The sequence below is a fragment of the Pteropus alecto genome, unplaced genomic scaffold (assembly GCF_000325575.1).
Source record: "Pteropus alecto unplaced genomic scaffold, ASM32557v1 scaffold39, whole genome shotgun sequence".
Taxonomy (NCBI): Eukaryota; Metazoa; Chordata; class Mammalia; order Chiroptera; family Pteropodidae; genus Pteropus; species Pteropus alecto.
This window is the reverse complement of record NW_006443568.1, coordinates 8,026,426-8,042,204: the sequence shown is the minus strand read 5'-3', so window position 1 is coordinate 8,042,204 and position 15,779 is coordinate 8,026,426. Positions and strand designations below refer to the sequence as shown.

Below are 15,779 nucleotides of genomic sequence, written 5' to 3'. Positions count from 1 at the left end.
TCAGGATGTCTCGGATCTCCCATGACAAATGTTTGGACAATCTTCCAAACATTTCTCATTAAACCCCTGTCAAAAGAACCCTCAGGAGGCCAGTTTACATCAAAAGACAGCCGCTCAACTTTACACAATGTTCTTAGTCTGGCCTGGAGAAAACTTTATACCATAGTTAGCTCCTTCTACAAACCCTTCTTTGAAATGTCGCAGGAGACTCCCCAAGGGTGTCTTTTGTGAACTCGGGCTTCCCCCATCGCTTGTGCACAAAACACAAAACAGACACTCAGACGAGAACAATTACTGGTGGTGTAGGACCTAGATAAGTCCGCCACCTACAACCTAGACAAGACCAGAGACAATAAACAGAATCCTACAACAGGGCACAGGAGGCGGCGTCCCGCGGCCTGGCCATGGTCCAGGAGATATGACTGCGTCCAGTCTCTCCACGGACCCCCACTGACCGGTCAATAGAAACAGGAAGGTATCTTTTATCCAGACACCGAGGTCTCGGAAATTCCAGATTTCCGTCGGGACCAGGAACAAAGAGCATGTCCTGAAAGTTTGCGTCCTTGACGATTGTACTGACCCGTCACAGCATTCAAGGGCCCTGGAACGTCTCAGGTTGGCCACCCCTTTGAATCTGTAACAGGGACAGCAACCACTTCGGAGGCCGGTCCGGTCTTAGATCCCAGGGCCACTCCCTGAGATCTTGCTGGGGCCTCCAAATGTTGTAGCTGCCAGCCCCCGAAAGACACACGGACCACCAGAAATCAGTGAGTTATAGGAAACACGCTCTTTATTCAGCCAGCTGGGCCTGCCAGGGGTATGCAGACTCCAAATTAAGCAGCCCCGAAATGTAGAGGTACAAAGTTTTTAAGCCCTAAATCCCATTCCTCATTCTGTCTTAAACACAAAGGTCTATTTTTCTCCTATTCACTACCTGTCAACCCACAGGTCGGTTGTGCAAGCGGAGGTACAGAAGCAGAAAGCTTATTGTTAGAATGTTATGTTCCCATGGGTGATAACCTATGTTCCCATGGGCGATAGCCTATGTTCCTATGGGCGATAGCCAAGCAGTAATTATCCAGCCAGCACAGTAGGTAGCCTCTAGAAGCTGGAAAAAGCAAAGGAATGGATTCTTCCTTATAACCTTCTGAAGGAACACAACTCTGCCACCACCTTGATTTTAGCCCCATAGACTCATTTCAAACTTCTGATCCCCAGAACTATAAAAGAATAAAATGTGCTGTTTTAAGCCACTATGTTTGTGGTAATTTATTATAGCAGCAATAGGAAATTATACATGCCCCCTCTTCTTTTGACAATAGAACCCCAGTTTTCTTTGGGGAAAGCAGCCCCACTCTAAGCCTATATATTCCAATGAAGCCAACTCAACCTGGGGCTCCCATGGCGGGATACATGACCTAGCCTAAGCCACTCTCCCCATTCCACTCCTAGCCACATTGACCAATCAGGATTGGGCATAAAATCTCAACCAGCCCAATCATAACAAATTTCTGGATTTATCCTAGGGCTGCTGGAGAAAAAGGCTTTACTCCTCTTTGCTGAATGTGAATGGGGAAGGATGTACCCCTGGGAGTCACTGGCAACCATCTTGCAACCATGGGAGAGAGACTGAGAATGGAGTCAACATGGAATAGCACAGCTGAGAGATGAAAAAAAGGAGTAACCAGATCCTAACACAAAGCTATTATTCATTTTGGTACACACTGGATTGTTGTTGAAATATTTCTGTGGGTAAATAAATGCAACCCAGAACCTCCTGGGAATAAGAGTGATTCTCCCACTGTCTCCCAGACACCCTTCTTCTGGAATCACTGGATTTCTTCCCATCATCTAGTAACTAAATAGTTAATGCCAGGACCAGCAGGGGACTTTCAGGTCACTCCTCTGACATCTGTTCTGATGGGCGAATGACAACGCAATACCAGTTGCTAAATTTTTTGAATATTACTCCTGTCCTAATACTATTATTTGAACCTATCAATTCTGGGTCCAAATGTCTAACCCTGGATTATTATTGAGTTCTTTTTGTTATTGTTTAAGCCAGTATACGTCAATTTTTCTGTCACATGATAATCCAAAGAGACCCCACAAACAGGAAAATGGGAAGTCACAGAAGCCAGAAGATGAGAGGGTTCTAAGAAGAAGAGAATGGTCAACAGAGTCAAATGCGGCTGAGAAGTCAAGTCGGAAGGCTGAAAGCATGTAAAGGTATAAATCGTATAAGCCCATAGCAGGTGCTCAATAAAAGGGAGCTCCCCCCGTCTTATGTCTTTTATTAATATTAACCAATATTAATATAGGTTAGGTTTAGCTATGTAAAACAGAAAACCCAAACTAACAAAGACTTAAATGAGAAAATTATATTTCTCTCTCACATAAAAGTTGTCCAGGACAACATCATGAGCCCAGGCTCTTTGCATCATTCTGTTTTAGCTTTCATTTTCAAGGTCACGTCAAGGCCAACGATAACTGCTGAAGCACCAAATTCCAGGCAAGAAAAAAGAATAAAGGACAAGTAGAAGTGTCTCACTTAGCCGAGTCAACTCCCTTGAAGTAGCATTTCCAGAACTGGCAGCTCTTTCACTTAAATCTCATTGGCCAGAACTTAGTCACAAGGCTATCCTTAGCTGTAAGTAAATATATATAGTCCTAAGCTGCACACATTGGTTTAATATGGTTTCAAATCCACTTGTTTATGACAAACACACACAAAAAAGGAGAAAACGTCCCTTCCCTTCTATCTAAGTAGGAAGCGTGTCAGGGTGTCATTAATCCTGACCTATTATTGCTGATAAGCAGTCAGCAGCCCAACTGTCAAGGGGCTCTCCTGGGGGCTTATCTATAAGAACATGTGGATAAGCAACAATGGCAAAGGAACATTCAGACTATGAATACTGAGAGTTTGTGAGGACTATTTGAGAGTTTCGGTTTGGGTAAGGAGACTCTTCACTAACCTAAAAGCTCCCCAAAGACCTTTGGGGCATTAGCTCCTGCTGTGATAAAGGCTACTTTCTTATCAGCAGTGTCAAAAAGCCATACAGGGGCCCCATGAAGGAAGTCAGTCAGCTTGCTTGCTATGACAGCAAGGTCTCTGTTGTCTAGTAACATGCTCTGGCAACGGGGTACTTTTACTAATGCTCTGGCCTCTCGGTTGGTCGCAGTCTCTCTTGAGTGCCTCTTCCTATAAAAAGGTACACTTTATATTAAATTTGGACTTTATCTCTCATCACCTCCCCTTAAATGAGAACAATGGTGTGATTAATCTGTCATTTGTTTGGGGGATGTTATTTCCTTCTTTGGCTTATTAAGAGATATCATCCTGTATGCTATTAGCTTATGAAATGATTATAATTCCCATAGTGAACCTGTACTAAATAAATTGCTGGCAAAGACAGAATCAGTCTCTGAGTATAACTTTGCAGCCTTCCCAAAACAAAACAAAGCAAAACAAAACACACTGTTATTCCAAATAAAATAACGGTTCTTCTATTCTCAAAGAGGGAGAGAATAGATATTAGGCAACCAGCAATATTGCTATAGTTAACTGCTCACATTCCATGGCACATGTGATATGTGATGGCACGTGTGATCATCCTTCACAGATTACAAAATGATTTCCTCTCTATTACTTCTCCAGAACCTTCTAAACATCTGTGCAGTAGCTGTCATTATCTCCATTTTACAACTGAGGAAACCGAGGCTCATAGGCAACTAAGACCAAACAACTAGTGATGACAGAACTGGCTGATAAACCTAGATCTCACTCCAAGGTCCAAGTTCTTCTCCATTCCCCGTCTTGCCTTCCTGAACTAATTTTGGCTGCTGTTGTAGTTAAAATTCTTTTGTTATGAAACATCCACAATGTTAGAAGCCATTATCAGGCCATAAGATAAAAAATAAACAATGAAACAATGAACCGTGGAGAGCAATAATCATCTCTTCCTTTCTAGTTCTCCTTTCCCTCTCCCCAGTACCCAGAGGGTACTAAAAAGTGTGTGTGGAGTTACTTTGGGTCCACTGCTCTATCTGAACGGCCCTCAGCCCGGGGCAACATTGGTGCCAACTGGGGAGATGGGGGGGGAGGGGCGGGCGGTGAATATCAGCAGTTATCTGAGGAGAGACAGGCTCCCTATCATCCAAGAACAACCAAAGCCCCTCTTCAAGTGTCAAATCATCCTCTTCCTGAGACAGGAAAGAGGAAGGAACTGACATTTATTATGTCTATTTTATAAATAAGGAATCTGAGGCTGGGGAGGTGAAGTGATTTGCCCAGGATCACACAGCCAGTGGTGACACAGCCAAGATTCAAAAGATTTGTAGCATTCGCTCATTCCTGTGGCACAAATACTCCCAACACGGCTGATTTAAAACGAACTAACATGACATTTCCGAAAACAGAGCTGGGAAGAAATGCTCACAATGGGCTCGCACACGCAGATCATTGAATAGCAAACACAACACTCTATTGCGTTTTTAACACTTGCCTGCCACTTGCTAGAGTGCAAAGGCAGTTTTCGTCTTTTTTTCTTTGTCCCCACAGCACATAACAGAGTGCTACCTGTGATGGGCAATCATTAAATGTTGGTGCAATGAGAGGACATCCGTTCTCTTTCACAAGGCCATGCTGCCTCAGACAACCACACATACCGAGAAAATCATGAGTAAAGAAGTTTATTGATGAAGCTTTTTCACACACAGTAACTCAAGCAGAATTTGTTGAATCAATGGCAGGCAACACCACCTTGAACTTGATGGATCCACTGTGAGAAAGCCTCCTTTGGGAGCCTGATTTTCTCCCTCGGGAGCCTGATTTTCTCCCTCCTCACCTCACTTCTTCCTACCCCAACCTTCCTCTTTAAAAAGAGTATTTTTGTGTGCAGTAACATAAAATTACCATTTTAACCATTTTTAAGTGTACAGTTCATCAGCATTAGGTATATTCACATTGTCGTACAACCACTACCACCATCCATCTCTAGAACTTTTTCGTCTTTCTAAATTGAAACTCCATATTCATTAAACAATAATTCATCATTCTCTCTCCCCCAGCTCCTGGCAATCACCGTTCTATTTTCTGTCTCTACGAATTTGACTGCTCCGGGCACCTCATATAAGTGGAATCATACAATATTTTTTCCTTTCATGTCTGTCTTATTTTGTTTAGCATAATGTCTTCGAGGTTCATCCATGTTGTAGCATGTATCAGAATTTCCTTCCTTTTTAAGGATGCATAGTATTCCATTGTAGGTATATACTACATTCGTTTATCCATTCATCCCTTGATGGACTTGTGTTACTTCTACCTTTGACCTCTGTAAACCATGGTATTCAAGTCCCTGCTTTCTTGCATTTCAGAAGTGGAATTCCTGGGTCATATGGTAACTCTATGTTTAAATTTTGGAGGAATTGCATACTATTTTCTACTGCAGCTACACCACTTTACATTCCCACCAGCAACGCACAAATGTTCCATTTCTCCACAGTCTTGCCAACTCTTGTCATTTTCTGGTTTTATCTCATTATGATTTTGATTTGCATTTCCCTAATGATTTGTGATATCGAGTATATTTTCATGTGCTTTTAAATCATTTGTATATCTTCTTTGGAGAAATGTCTATTCAAGTCCTTTGCCCATTTTTTAATCGAGTTTTTTATTGTTGAGTTGTAGGAGTTATTTATATGTTCTACATATCAATCCCTTATCAGATATATGACTTGCAAATAATTTCTCCCATTCATTGGGGTGCCTTTTCAGTCTGTTGACAGTGTCCTTTGATGCCCCATCCTTTCTTTTAAGGAACTAATTCATCAGTTCCTTTCAAAGGTCAAAATCCCCTGACCCGTGCATGCGCAATTCTTTTTAAAACACTCTCTGCATGTATTTTAGAGTGACTTAGGAAGTTAAATAAAGAGAAACCCGGATTAGTCACACTCTGTTCCTCTTTTATAGTTTCACATTTCTAAGGAAAATACAGTTACACAGTGTGATTTTTTGGAAAGGGGCAGGGGAAATGGAGTGTGGGCTAGAGTGAAAAGGGAGGCTGCACAGTGAACGACACAATCTATCAGGACAAAACATAACATTTACTAAGCAATTTTAAATCTTCTAAACTATGCTATTATGTCAACAGTAAAACTATTCTCATTTCACAGATGAAGAAACAGAAGCCCAGGGAGGTTGAATAGTCTTCTCAAAATCACAGACTAGATGGAACTAGAAACTGAATCCTGGCAACATGGCCCCAGAGGCCACTTTATTGATCACTACATGACATTGCGCAGGCTTTGGAGTCAGAATTATCTGAATTGAAACTCAAATGACTAATAGTACTTGACTGCAAACCCATTAGTAATCTGAGAGAGATCTGAACTAAAAATAAAATTTTACTTCACACCTACTAGCAACCTGAATGTTGGATAATGCCAAGGGTGGGTGGGGAATTGGGGAAATAAACTCTCATGTAACTATGGGTGGGAATGCAGACTGGCGAGGCCATTCCAGAAGTGATTTGGCAGTTCTTCATCCAGGTAAATATGAGTGTAGCCTCTGACGTAGGAATGTCACCTCTGGGTATACGTCCCAGGAAATTCTTATATCGCTGCATAGGGAAACATCAGGAAGGATCTCCTCACAGCATTATTTATAGAAAAGGGAGTTAAAGACAACCTAAGTGTCCATTGCCAGGGAAATAGGTAAGTAAAATGTAGATGTGTGTGGTGGAGGACCAGGTAGCTATTTGCATCAGTGAACCGGATGATATACTTTAACATAGTTAAATTGTAAAAACAATGCTGAATGGGGGGCGGAAATGAGACATGAAATAAGGTCCATAGTCCAATATATATAAATCCTGCTTTTTATGTAAATTTAAAATGAATACACACAGAAAATAACACTACATTTTCCAAGGATACATACGAAGTCAAAGATGTTTATTGAACACTCTAAAACAGTTCTGGGGGCTGAGACTGGACAATGGCGATGAAAGAAAACAACATGTGTTCAGACAGAAAAGTGTACAAGAGAAGTGTCTTGAAAATGAAGGTAATAGAAGATCTATGCATCTCGGTTCTATCAAGTTATTGCTGTGTGACCTTGGATAAGTCATTTTACCTTTTGGTATTTATTTTTCTTGTCTGGAAGATGGAAGATATGGGCCTTCATAACCTGTGTCATGAAGGATGTCGACAGGAAGTCAGTGCAGAATGAAAGTGCAAGGAGCCAGGCAGATCCAGAGATTCACTGCATGGCCTTGGGGAATTGCTTCACTCTCTAAGCTTATTTTAAAGGAGATGGTCAACACAGGCCTTACTGAGAAGGGGACAATTGAGAAAAACCTTGAAAGAGGAGGGGAGGGAGTGAGCCACATGGATATCTGGAGAAAAAAGTAATTCGGGCAGAGGGGAATTCCTCTCACAGTGCCTGGGACAAAATAAGCAGTCAGTAACTGTTGAGTGTTCACCCCTTTCCCTCCTCTTACATAGATGTCAGGATCCGGGTGACCACCTAATGCACCTTCCAGCTTCAGCAACAATGACACTCTGGCTTCTGAAGTTCTTTGAGACAATGTTCACATACACCATCCACATGCAGGACTGTCCTCCCTAACTGATCTTAGGAGCCTCAGCCCAGAAAGAAGTCACTGCTACTGGGGCTTCAGCCTGCGTAGGGAGCACAAGAGCATTCAAACAGGAAGCTAGAAACAGCTGGTGAGGGCTGTCGTCAGCTGCTATTCCCCTCAAGAGACTCCTACCCCAGCACACACTCCAGCTAGGACAGTGCCTAGAGGGGCTTGAGTGAGAGTACAGTCACATGGGGGAAGGAGAGAAGGAAAGGGACCCATATTACTAAGGCAGATCTGGGTTTGAATATTATTCTGCCACTTAGTAGCTCTTTTATCTTTCCAAATCACTCACCCCCTCCAAGCCTCAATGTCCCTGTCTGTAAAATGGGTATGAAACATAAATTTTGTACAGTGGTTGTAAGGACTCAATGAGACAAGATTTGTGAAGTAGCAAATATCTGGGACTCAACAAAATGTAGGCCCTTCTCCTTCTATACCAAGTACCTGGGAGGCAGCCACTGTCATTCAGTCAGCTTGGTCCTTATTTATTTTATTCGTTTCTATGGGGATGGAATCACCTACCTTTCAGGGAGAGTGTGAGGTTTCCATGAGACAACAGATAAAAATTGTGCTTAGCATACTTACTGGACCAAAATATGTACTTCATAAGTGTTTGTTGGATACCTAGATAGATGAACACATGGATGAATCGATGGGTGGATAGATGAACGACTGGGTAGTGGGAGAATGGTTTCCTGGCAGGATGTCAGGGGAAACATAATTTGTATTATAGAAATACAAGTCTGCACAAAAACCAGTTGTTTTGCAAGAGGGTTTTATTACACCTATTTGTGGCCTTAGCTCTCAAGCACAGATAAACATAGATGAGTAAAAACAGGCGTAAACATGCTCAGTTCTAATCAGCTGTGACTTACACTTTCCACACTCTTGTGTCTATGACTGACTCATCTCGATGAGGTGAGGGGCCAGGTCTTGCCTGCACTAACATTCTCTAACTGAGATCACTGAAATTTCCTTGGGGTGAAGGCTGAGATCAGGGGAAAATGCAGAGTGAGGCCTTTTGACTTAAAAGATGGCTTGGAAACCCTAACTGGTAATGTTTCTTCAAAAGAATTACAACTCAGTGTTTCCTATCGACCCTGTCACCACTACAAGAAGTAAGAGACACAGGTCAGCAGCCAATTCTGTGTTCACTGCAGTTCTATGCCATGTGCTTTCTGCAATCTTTTAACCCCTCTGAGTCCCATGTTCCCCTTAATAAGACAAAGGAATTGGACCCTTGCAGCTCTAAAATGTTCAGATCCTCTGAAAATCCCCACCTCCCTTTAAAATGTGTACATGGAACTTTGGAAGGATATGTATTACATTCCTTCCCTAGCTGTCCCTGAAGAATCAAAATAAGTGCGTGTTTATGTCAATGTGTCTGTTTATGCTACATCGTGGGAAAGCAGTAAGCTTTGGAGACAGACGGATCTCGGTTCCAGGTTTTCTGTGAGAAACTATAGATCACTGATGATTAAGATTCAGTTCCTACCTCAGGATAGGGAAGACAGACCTCGAAATGGATAAACTTCTATAACCATAGTAATTAAGGTATAAAAAGTTGGGCCCTCCCAGACTAACATATTTCAAGAAGGAAACCAATGACCCTATCTGGAAGACTTCAGGAAGGCTGCATGTAGAAGGTTTTCTGGCTAGGTCAAAGAGAAGAGAAAGCATCTGAGAAGGTCAGAGGTCAGAGGTCACAGAGGGAATGAAGGTGTCTGTATTCAGAGTGATGAGAGGATCAGCAGGGCCGTAGCGTGGGCTACAAACTGAAATACTCCTCCCACCCCCATGGTCCCTGGGTGTGAGTAAGACCCTGGCCTGTATGTTGGGGCAACATTCTGGGGGAAGCAAGGGGATGATCACAAGTTATCATCTCAGAACTGTCCAACTTACTCTTTATTGAGCACTTACTGAATGCAGACCTTGTTCACCTTGTACATATCACAGCAGTGTTTCCTGAAGTGTGATATGCAAGTCCCTGGGGTGTATGAGGTGACTTTAGACAGAACACCAAGAACATTTTTATTTTAATAATTATGTTTTATGTTTATGTCTACCTTCTATGTATGGCAGGTGCCATTAGTTTTCATTTACAATTTAGTTACAAAGTATCCTTTTTAAAAAATTTAGGTTTTGAAAAGTGACTTAATTTAAAGAAAAACATTTATTAAGTAAACATATAGCTGGTACAAAGATATTGCAAAAATTGAGGGGTGGGTAGAGGAATGATTGAAATTCGAGAAAAACTGTGGTTTACCATATAAGTATTTATCTCTTTCAGAGCTCTTTTGCTTGCCAGTCATAGATAACTCAAATCAGCTTAAGCAAAGCAAGAGAATGTAGCCTAAAAAGGGACTCTCACAGGCCCCAAAAGACAAAGTGCAGTTGTGCCTCAAGAAGGACTTGGCCTGGAGGAACAAAGACAGCAGGCCCCTGGAAGCCCTTCACCCCCAGGCTGGGGTCTGCCCTGGTCTCTTTGCACATTTCCATCTTCTCTCTGAGCAAAGCTATCTTCTCTAGGATGCGCATGCAGGTGGCCGGCCTCTACTACCGTTCCAACTCCCCTCATATACACACAGACACACGCATGCACACACACACACAGCCCCAGAGTTTATATATCTTCAGGTGAGTGGCCTGCAGAGCCTGAAATAGCATCCCTGAATCTTGCTACTTTTTCCTGAGACAGAGCACCTGACTGGCCCAACTAGAGCCAGATGCTCACCTCTCATCCATTCAGCTCCCGTAAGAAGATTGAGAGGAAAAAATTCTCAGAAAAAAAGCAGAATCTGGGATGAACAGTCACCCTGACCCAGAGGTATCTGCATCGGCAACTTCATTCACTGCTTATAACAACCCTATGAGGTAGGAAATTCAGCTCGGAGTCCCTCAGCAGAAAGTGACAAAGCCAAAATTTGAACCTAGGTCTGTGAGACACGAAAGCTCTAGTACACTACACTATCTACCTGGTCACTATCGGCTAAGTCTAGCCCACAGCTACTATCCTGGGCCCAAGCAGGTTACCGGCTCACTATGAGGCAGTTATCAAAATCATCAATCCAGTGCTTGCTCAGTAGACAGAGGACAAGAATTCCAACTTTATGGGGACACTAGCTGAAAGGCAAGAAGATTTCTTTGAAGGTCCACAGGGCTCTGGAAACAAGAAAAGTCTCCTCCAAGTCTTGGGTCTGGGGCTGCCAGGTTCATACTGCAGGTAACTTAGCTTAGAATATGAGAGGAGGCTTGTTTGAATATATTTTCTGAAAATCACAAGCAGGTATCTAGAGATCCTTGAGAAGCTGACACTTATCTTCTGCACCCAGACGTCAAAGTGCCTGCTGGCCTTTAAGACCATAATTGCTCCTCCTACCTCCCTTAAGTCAAATTAGGAGGGGGCCTCTAGAAAGAGAGGTAGAGAGGAGACCTGACAGACTCTTTCCACTCTGGGGGCCTCTCCACACACAGGCACTTCCCAGCCTAAGCTCCTCTTCCCATGGAAGGCTCTGGGCACCATGACACCGGAGTCTGGCTTTGAGGGGTGTTTGCCCACCACAGTGGGTGGCTGCCTCACAGAAAGTACTTCATCAGGGTTTGTTATTGAGACAGACAGGTGGGTACTACAGTTGTATCTCTCCCACTTCCCTAGAGCTCACCCAGGCCTGAGGTGAGGCCTGTGCAGGCAAACACGTCTGCCTCTGGAAACAAGTCCCTATTCTAGCACTGGATCTATATATGTTTTATTTCCTGTGGTCACCATTCAGGAGAGGTTGTTGGGTGAGTCAGGAGAAGTTTCCACTGAGCTCGTTCCCCTAAGAAGTGTCACAAAGACCTTGTGCCTGTGAGTAGAGACAAGGTAGCACCATCTTAGCTCAAAAGTCTGCCCCAAAGATACTGCCACTTTGCCAGGGGAGTATCCTTTTTCCAAAACCCCCTTTTCTGTCTTTATAGTAATAAAAAGAGTGATTGCCCAAAACTTTAGGCCATACTCACTTGGGCCTGCTGCCCTGGTAGGGTGAACTGACTGGTTCAGAGTCTGCCCCCAAGGTCTGCCCCTGGCCTTGACTTTCCTCCCAGAGCTATAAGATTCAAACACTCTGGATGAGGTCACCAGTCAAGGTTACTATGGCATGTGCCCAAAGGTGGCTGAAGGGGCTCATTCAAGTTCTAGATTTTCCAGCAGTCTAGCTCTGCCATCGTCCCTGCCTCGGGGAGGTAGCCTCCATACCTAATGAGCCCAGTACCCAGGAAGGAGGTACCCAGGCCACAGCAGATACCCCTCTTCTCCCCAAGTCAGTCGTGATGTCCATGAAGGAGAAACCTCTGGGCTTAGCCTCAACAATCAGAGACTAATTTTTTAAGGAATTGACAGGGTTGTTGTTCAGTGGCAAAACTACTTCGGTGCCAGTCTCCGTGGTGGCTAGGGGGCATTTCCGGCTGCTGCGCATGCTGTGGAACTTCTCCGTGAGGTGCTTGCGGAACTTCTTGGTCAGGAAACAGTAGATGATGGGGTCTAAGACACAGTTGGTGCTAAGGAGGCAGAGGGTGACCTGATGCGCATCGTTAATAGCCTGGTGGAAGTTGCTGTCCTGGAAGCCCAGCTCAGCCAGGGTCCAGGGTAGCTGCACAATGTGGTGAGGCACAAAACATATGATGAACACAGCTAAGACTGTGCAGACCATCCACAGCGCCCGGCGCTTGACTTCTGCGTTGTGCTGCAGCTGTGTGGGTTGCATGAGCAGCGTGCGGATGATGATAAGGTTGCAGAAGAGGATGATGAGGAAGACAAGGAAGAAGCCAGACACAAGGAAGATGTGGATGATGAGGACTGGCATGCTGCCCTTCTCATAATGCTCAAAGCAGCGAGTGATGTTGCCTGAACCGGTCTTATTGGGTTCTACGTTGGTAGAATCTAGGACAAAGAAGTAGGATGCAGCAGCCACAATGGCCACCCAGATAACCAGGGACAAAGAGATGCCACGCTTACGGGTAGTGGCCTGAGCGGTCTTGATGGGCCGTGTCACTGCCTGGAAGCGGTTATAAGTGATGACGGCCAGGAAGGCCACGGAACAGTAGGTGTTGATGAAGAAGAAGCAGCCAGCCAGATTGCACAGGAATTTAGGGAGAATCCAGTCGCCCTGGTGGTAGTAGTAGATGATCCACAGGGGTAGAGTGATCAAAAAGAGCAGGTCGGCCATGGTGAGGTTCACCATGAATATCTTTATCTCATTCAGTTTCTTGGAAGGGTACAAGTGGACAAAGACCCACAGCACATAGCTATTGGCAACGACCCCCAGCACAAAGATAATACTGTAAATAATTGGGAAGAGGATGTATCGGAATTCAGAGTCCACACGGGAGGAATCATTTGTCTCCATTACTCTGGGCTGGAAGAGGCAGCTGGTCAGTGTCCTGTCTGAGCCTGAAAGACCACATAGGAATTCTGGTTAATGAAAGGCCAACAAGGGACTATCTCATTTCATCACTTCCAAGACTCCCATTTTGCACATTTTAAAACTTTAAAATCAATGGTATTTTCCAATTACATGGCATTTTGTTCTTTCTACATAAAATAAAGGTATATTTTTTGAATAAATGGCATCTGAGAGTCAATAAAATTAATGGCAGTTCAGTTTCTTTTCACTTGTTCTATTTTAAAATGTACCTTTTTATTCTTTGGCTTATTTTGACTTAAAGTTTTAGATAATCTATTTCTGGTGATAAAACATATAATATAAATTTTTAATATTCTGACAAGATATGAATATTTTTCTTTTGATGAAATTTCAAATAAAAATTGTGATGGTAAAATGTTCTATATTAAAAAACATTAATGTGCTCATAAGAAATCTAGAAAATACAGAAAAGTATAATACGAGGGTCACCCAGAGAATGAAATACTAGCCAATCATTAGAAAGAACAAGTTAAAACTAATTGTCCTGACATGGAAAGTTGTCCCTGGATAATATTGTTAAGTAAAACAAAACCAAAAAAAGTTGGTATGATGCCATTATATATGTGTATACAAGTAGAAAATGATCTAAAAGGAATCACCTCTGGGAAGGTGAGGTAGGTCTGCTGGGAAGTTTATTTGCTTGAACTTTTAAGGGTAATTTATTACTTTAATAATTAAATTTTTTAAAAATATAATTTCTTTAAAAGTATACAGTAGATGACATTTTAATCAAATGATCAAGATAAACATCATCATCATCAATAGGACATATCAACATCATGGACCCCTACTATGATGTATTGAAAAGGACACAACATCGCTTCTGTGGTATTCTTGCCAGAAATGCATGATCATAATTTAGTCACGAGAAAACACCATTTAAACCCAAATCGTGAGACGTTCTACAAAATGACTGATCAGTACTGATCAAAAGTGTCAGGATCATGAAAGACAAAGAAAGACTGAGGAACTTTCAAAGATCAGAGGAAGTCTAAGGAGACATGATAACTAAATGTAATGTGGGACCCTGGATTGTATCCTGGAACAGAAAAGGTCATTAAGGAGAAAACTGGTGAAGTTCAAATAAAATCTATAATTTAGCTAATATTGCATCAATGTTCATTTTCTGGTTTTGATCATTATAGTATGGTTTTGTAAATTTTTAACATTAGAGAATGTTGGATGAAGGGCATTCATGAACTCTTTCAACTGTTCTGCAACTTTTTTGAAGGACTAATATTATTACAAAACACAGGGTTTTTTAAAGTATATTAAATAAGATTAAAACTAGTCATAATCCCAGTACCCAAAGTCTGGTCGATTTTCAACAGTCCCTCTCCCCATCTACTCTCCATCAGAACCAGTTGCTCCCTCCCCTCCCATCTTGTTCCTCCCACTCTGTTGCCATCACAAAAGCCTGGAAGCCCCTCTGATGGTGTCTGTTGCCGTGGGCCGACTCAGGAAAGCAGCTCAGGGAGAAAGGATGGCATGAGACTCAGCTGGGATTAAGTGAGGCCTGAGGCACATCACATACCATAGTGCAGTGAAAAGGGTACAGAACTGAGAGTGAGAAACAAGACGTTTAACACTTAGGAGCACCTCTTTCTGAGCCAGGAATCCTGCCAGGTACGTCCACATGCACTATTTCACTTGAGTCTCACGTAAAGCCCCATTTTACAGAATAGGAAACTGAGGATAGGGTAGTTGTGTGACTTGTCCAAGATCACGCAGCTGTTAAGGGATGCAGCCAGGCTCTCAAATCCAGCTCTGTGTTCATTTGTTTGTTCACACTTTCATCCAACAAATACTTCTGAGCACCAATTGCACGTCAGTCTCACTGCTAAGCACGGGAGATACAAGGTGAACACAAACAACAGGGCCTCTGCACTCTGGGAACTCACAGTCTCACAGGGGAGACAGACAAAAGCAATGTAAACAAATATAGTTGCTATTCAAAGAAAACGGGGTGCTGACATAGAGATAAAAAAAGAGATCTACTTAGAAAGAAAGTGACATTTCAGTTGAGGCCTGAAAAAGGAGCAGAGAAAGAACATTCCAGGCAGAGGGATCTGCATGGGTCCAGGATTGAGGCAGGAAGGATCTTGATAGGTTCTAATAACTGAAAAAAAAAAGGCCACCTAATGACCCTTGCCCTGACCTCCAGCTGCTATTTCACCCTCATTTTGTGCTACCTTCCTACCAGCCTCCAGCCAAAATGGACTTCCCAGGTGGGTCTTCAAACCCACCCAGACCTTTCCTACCTAAACTTCCACACATACCCATGCCGTTGCCTTGAACGTTCTTCCCCACCCACACCCCACTTCCACCTAGCCATTCCAACTCTTGCTTCAGACCTTAGCTGAATTTCACTTCTTCAGGATGTCTTCACTGGCCTCAGGCCAGATTAGGCCCTGTTTCAAAGCTCCCTGTACTTCTTCATAAATCTTAGCAGAGTTGTAATCATATTTGTGTGATCGTTTAACACTCTGTCACTTGACTACGAGCCCCAGGAAAACAAGGACCTTGTCTGTCTAGTCAACAGCTGTTCCTAGCACCATGAACAATAATGAAGAAAAGGGTACTAAGCCTGAATTACACCCATCTCTTAGGGAGCCCTAGAGCAGTGGAAAGACTTGAAGAGGCCTATAGATACTCACAGGTGAGTTTAAAG

General features: G+C 43.0%; 1 protein-coding gene across 5 annotated transcripts in view; it reads right to left on the bottom strand.

The window, feature by feature from the left end:
• Window positions 1-8,404: 8,404 nt before the first annotated feature.
• The window catches only part of PTAFR (platelet activating factor receptor), a 33,164-nt gene continuing 25,789 nt past the window's right edge, over window positions 8,405-15,779 (bottom strand). For all 5 annotated transcript variants that reach the window (XM_025041490.1, XM_006924347.3, XM_006924348.3 and 2 more), the window contains one exon: window positions 8,405-13,074. In XM_025041490.1, coding sequence (XP_024897258.1) covers window positions 12,002-13,030 — 1,029 coding nt within the window. In that variant the 5' untranslated portion in view covers window positions 13,031-13,074 and the 3' untranslated portion in view covers window positions 8,405-12,001. The remainder of the gene's footprint in view (window positions 13,075-15,779) is intronic.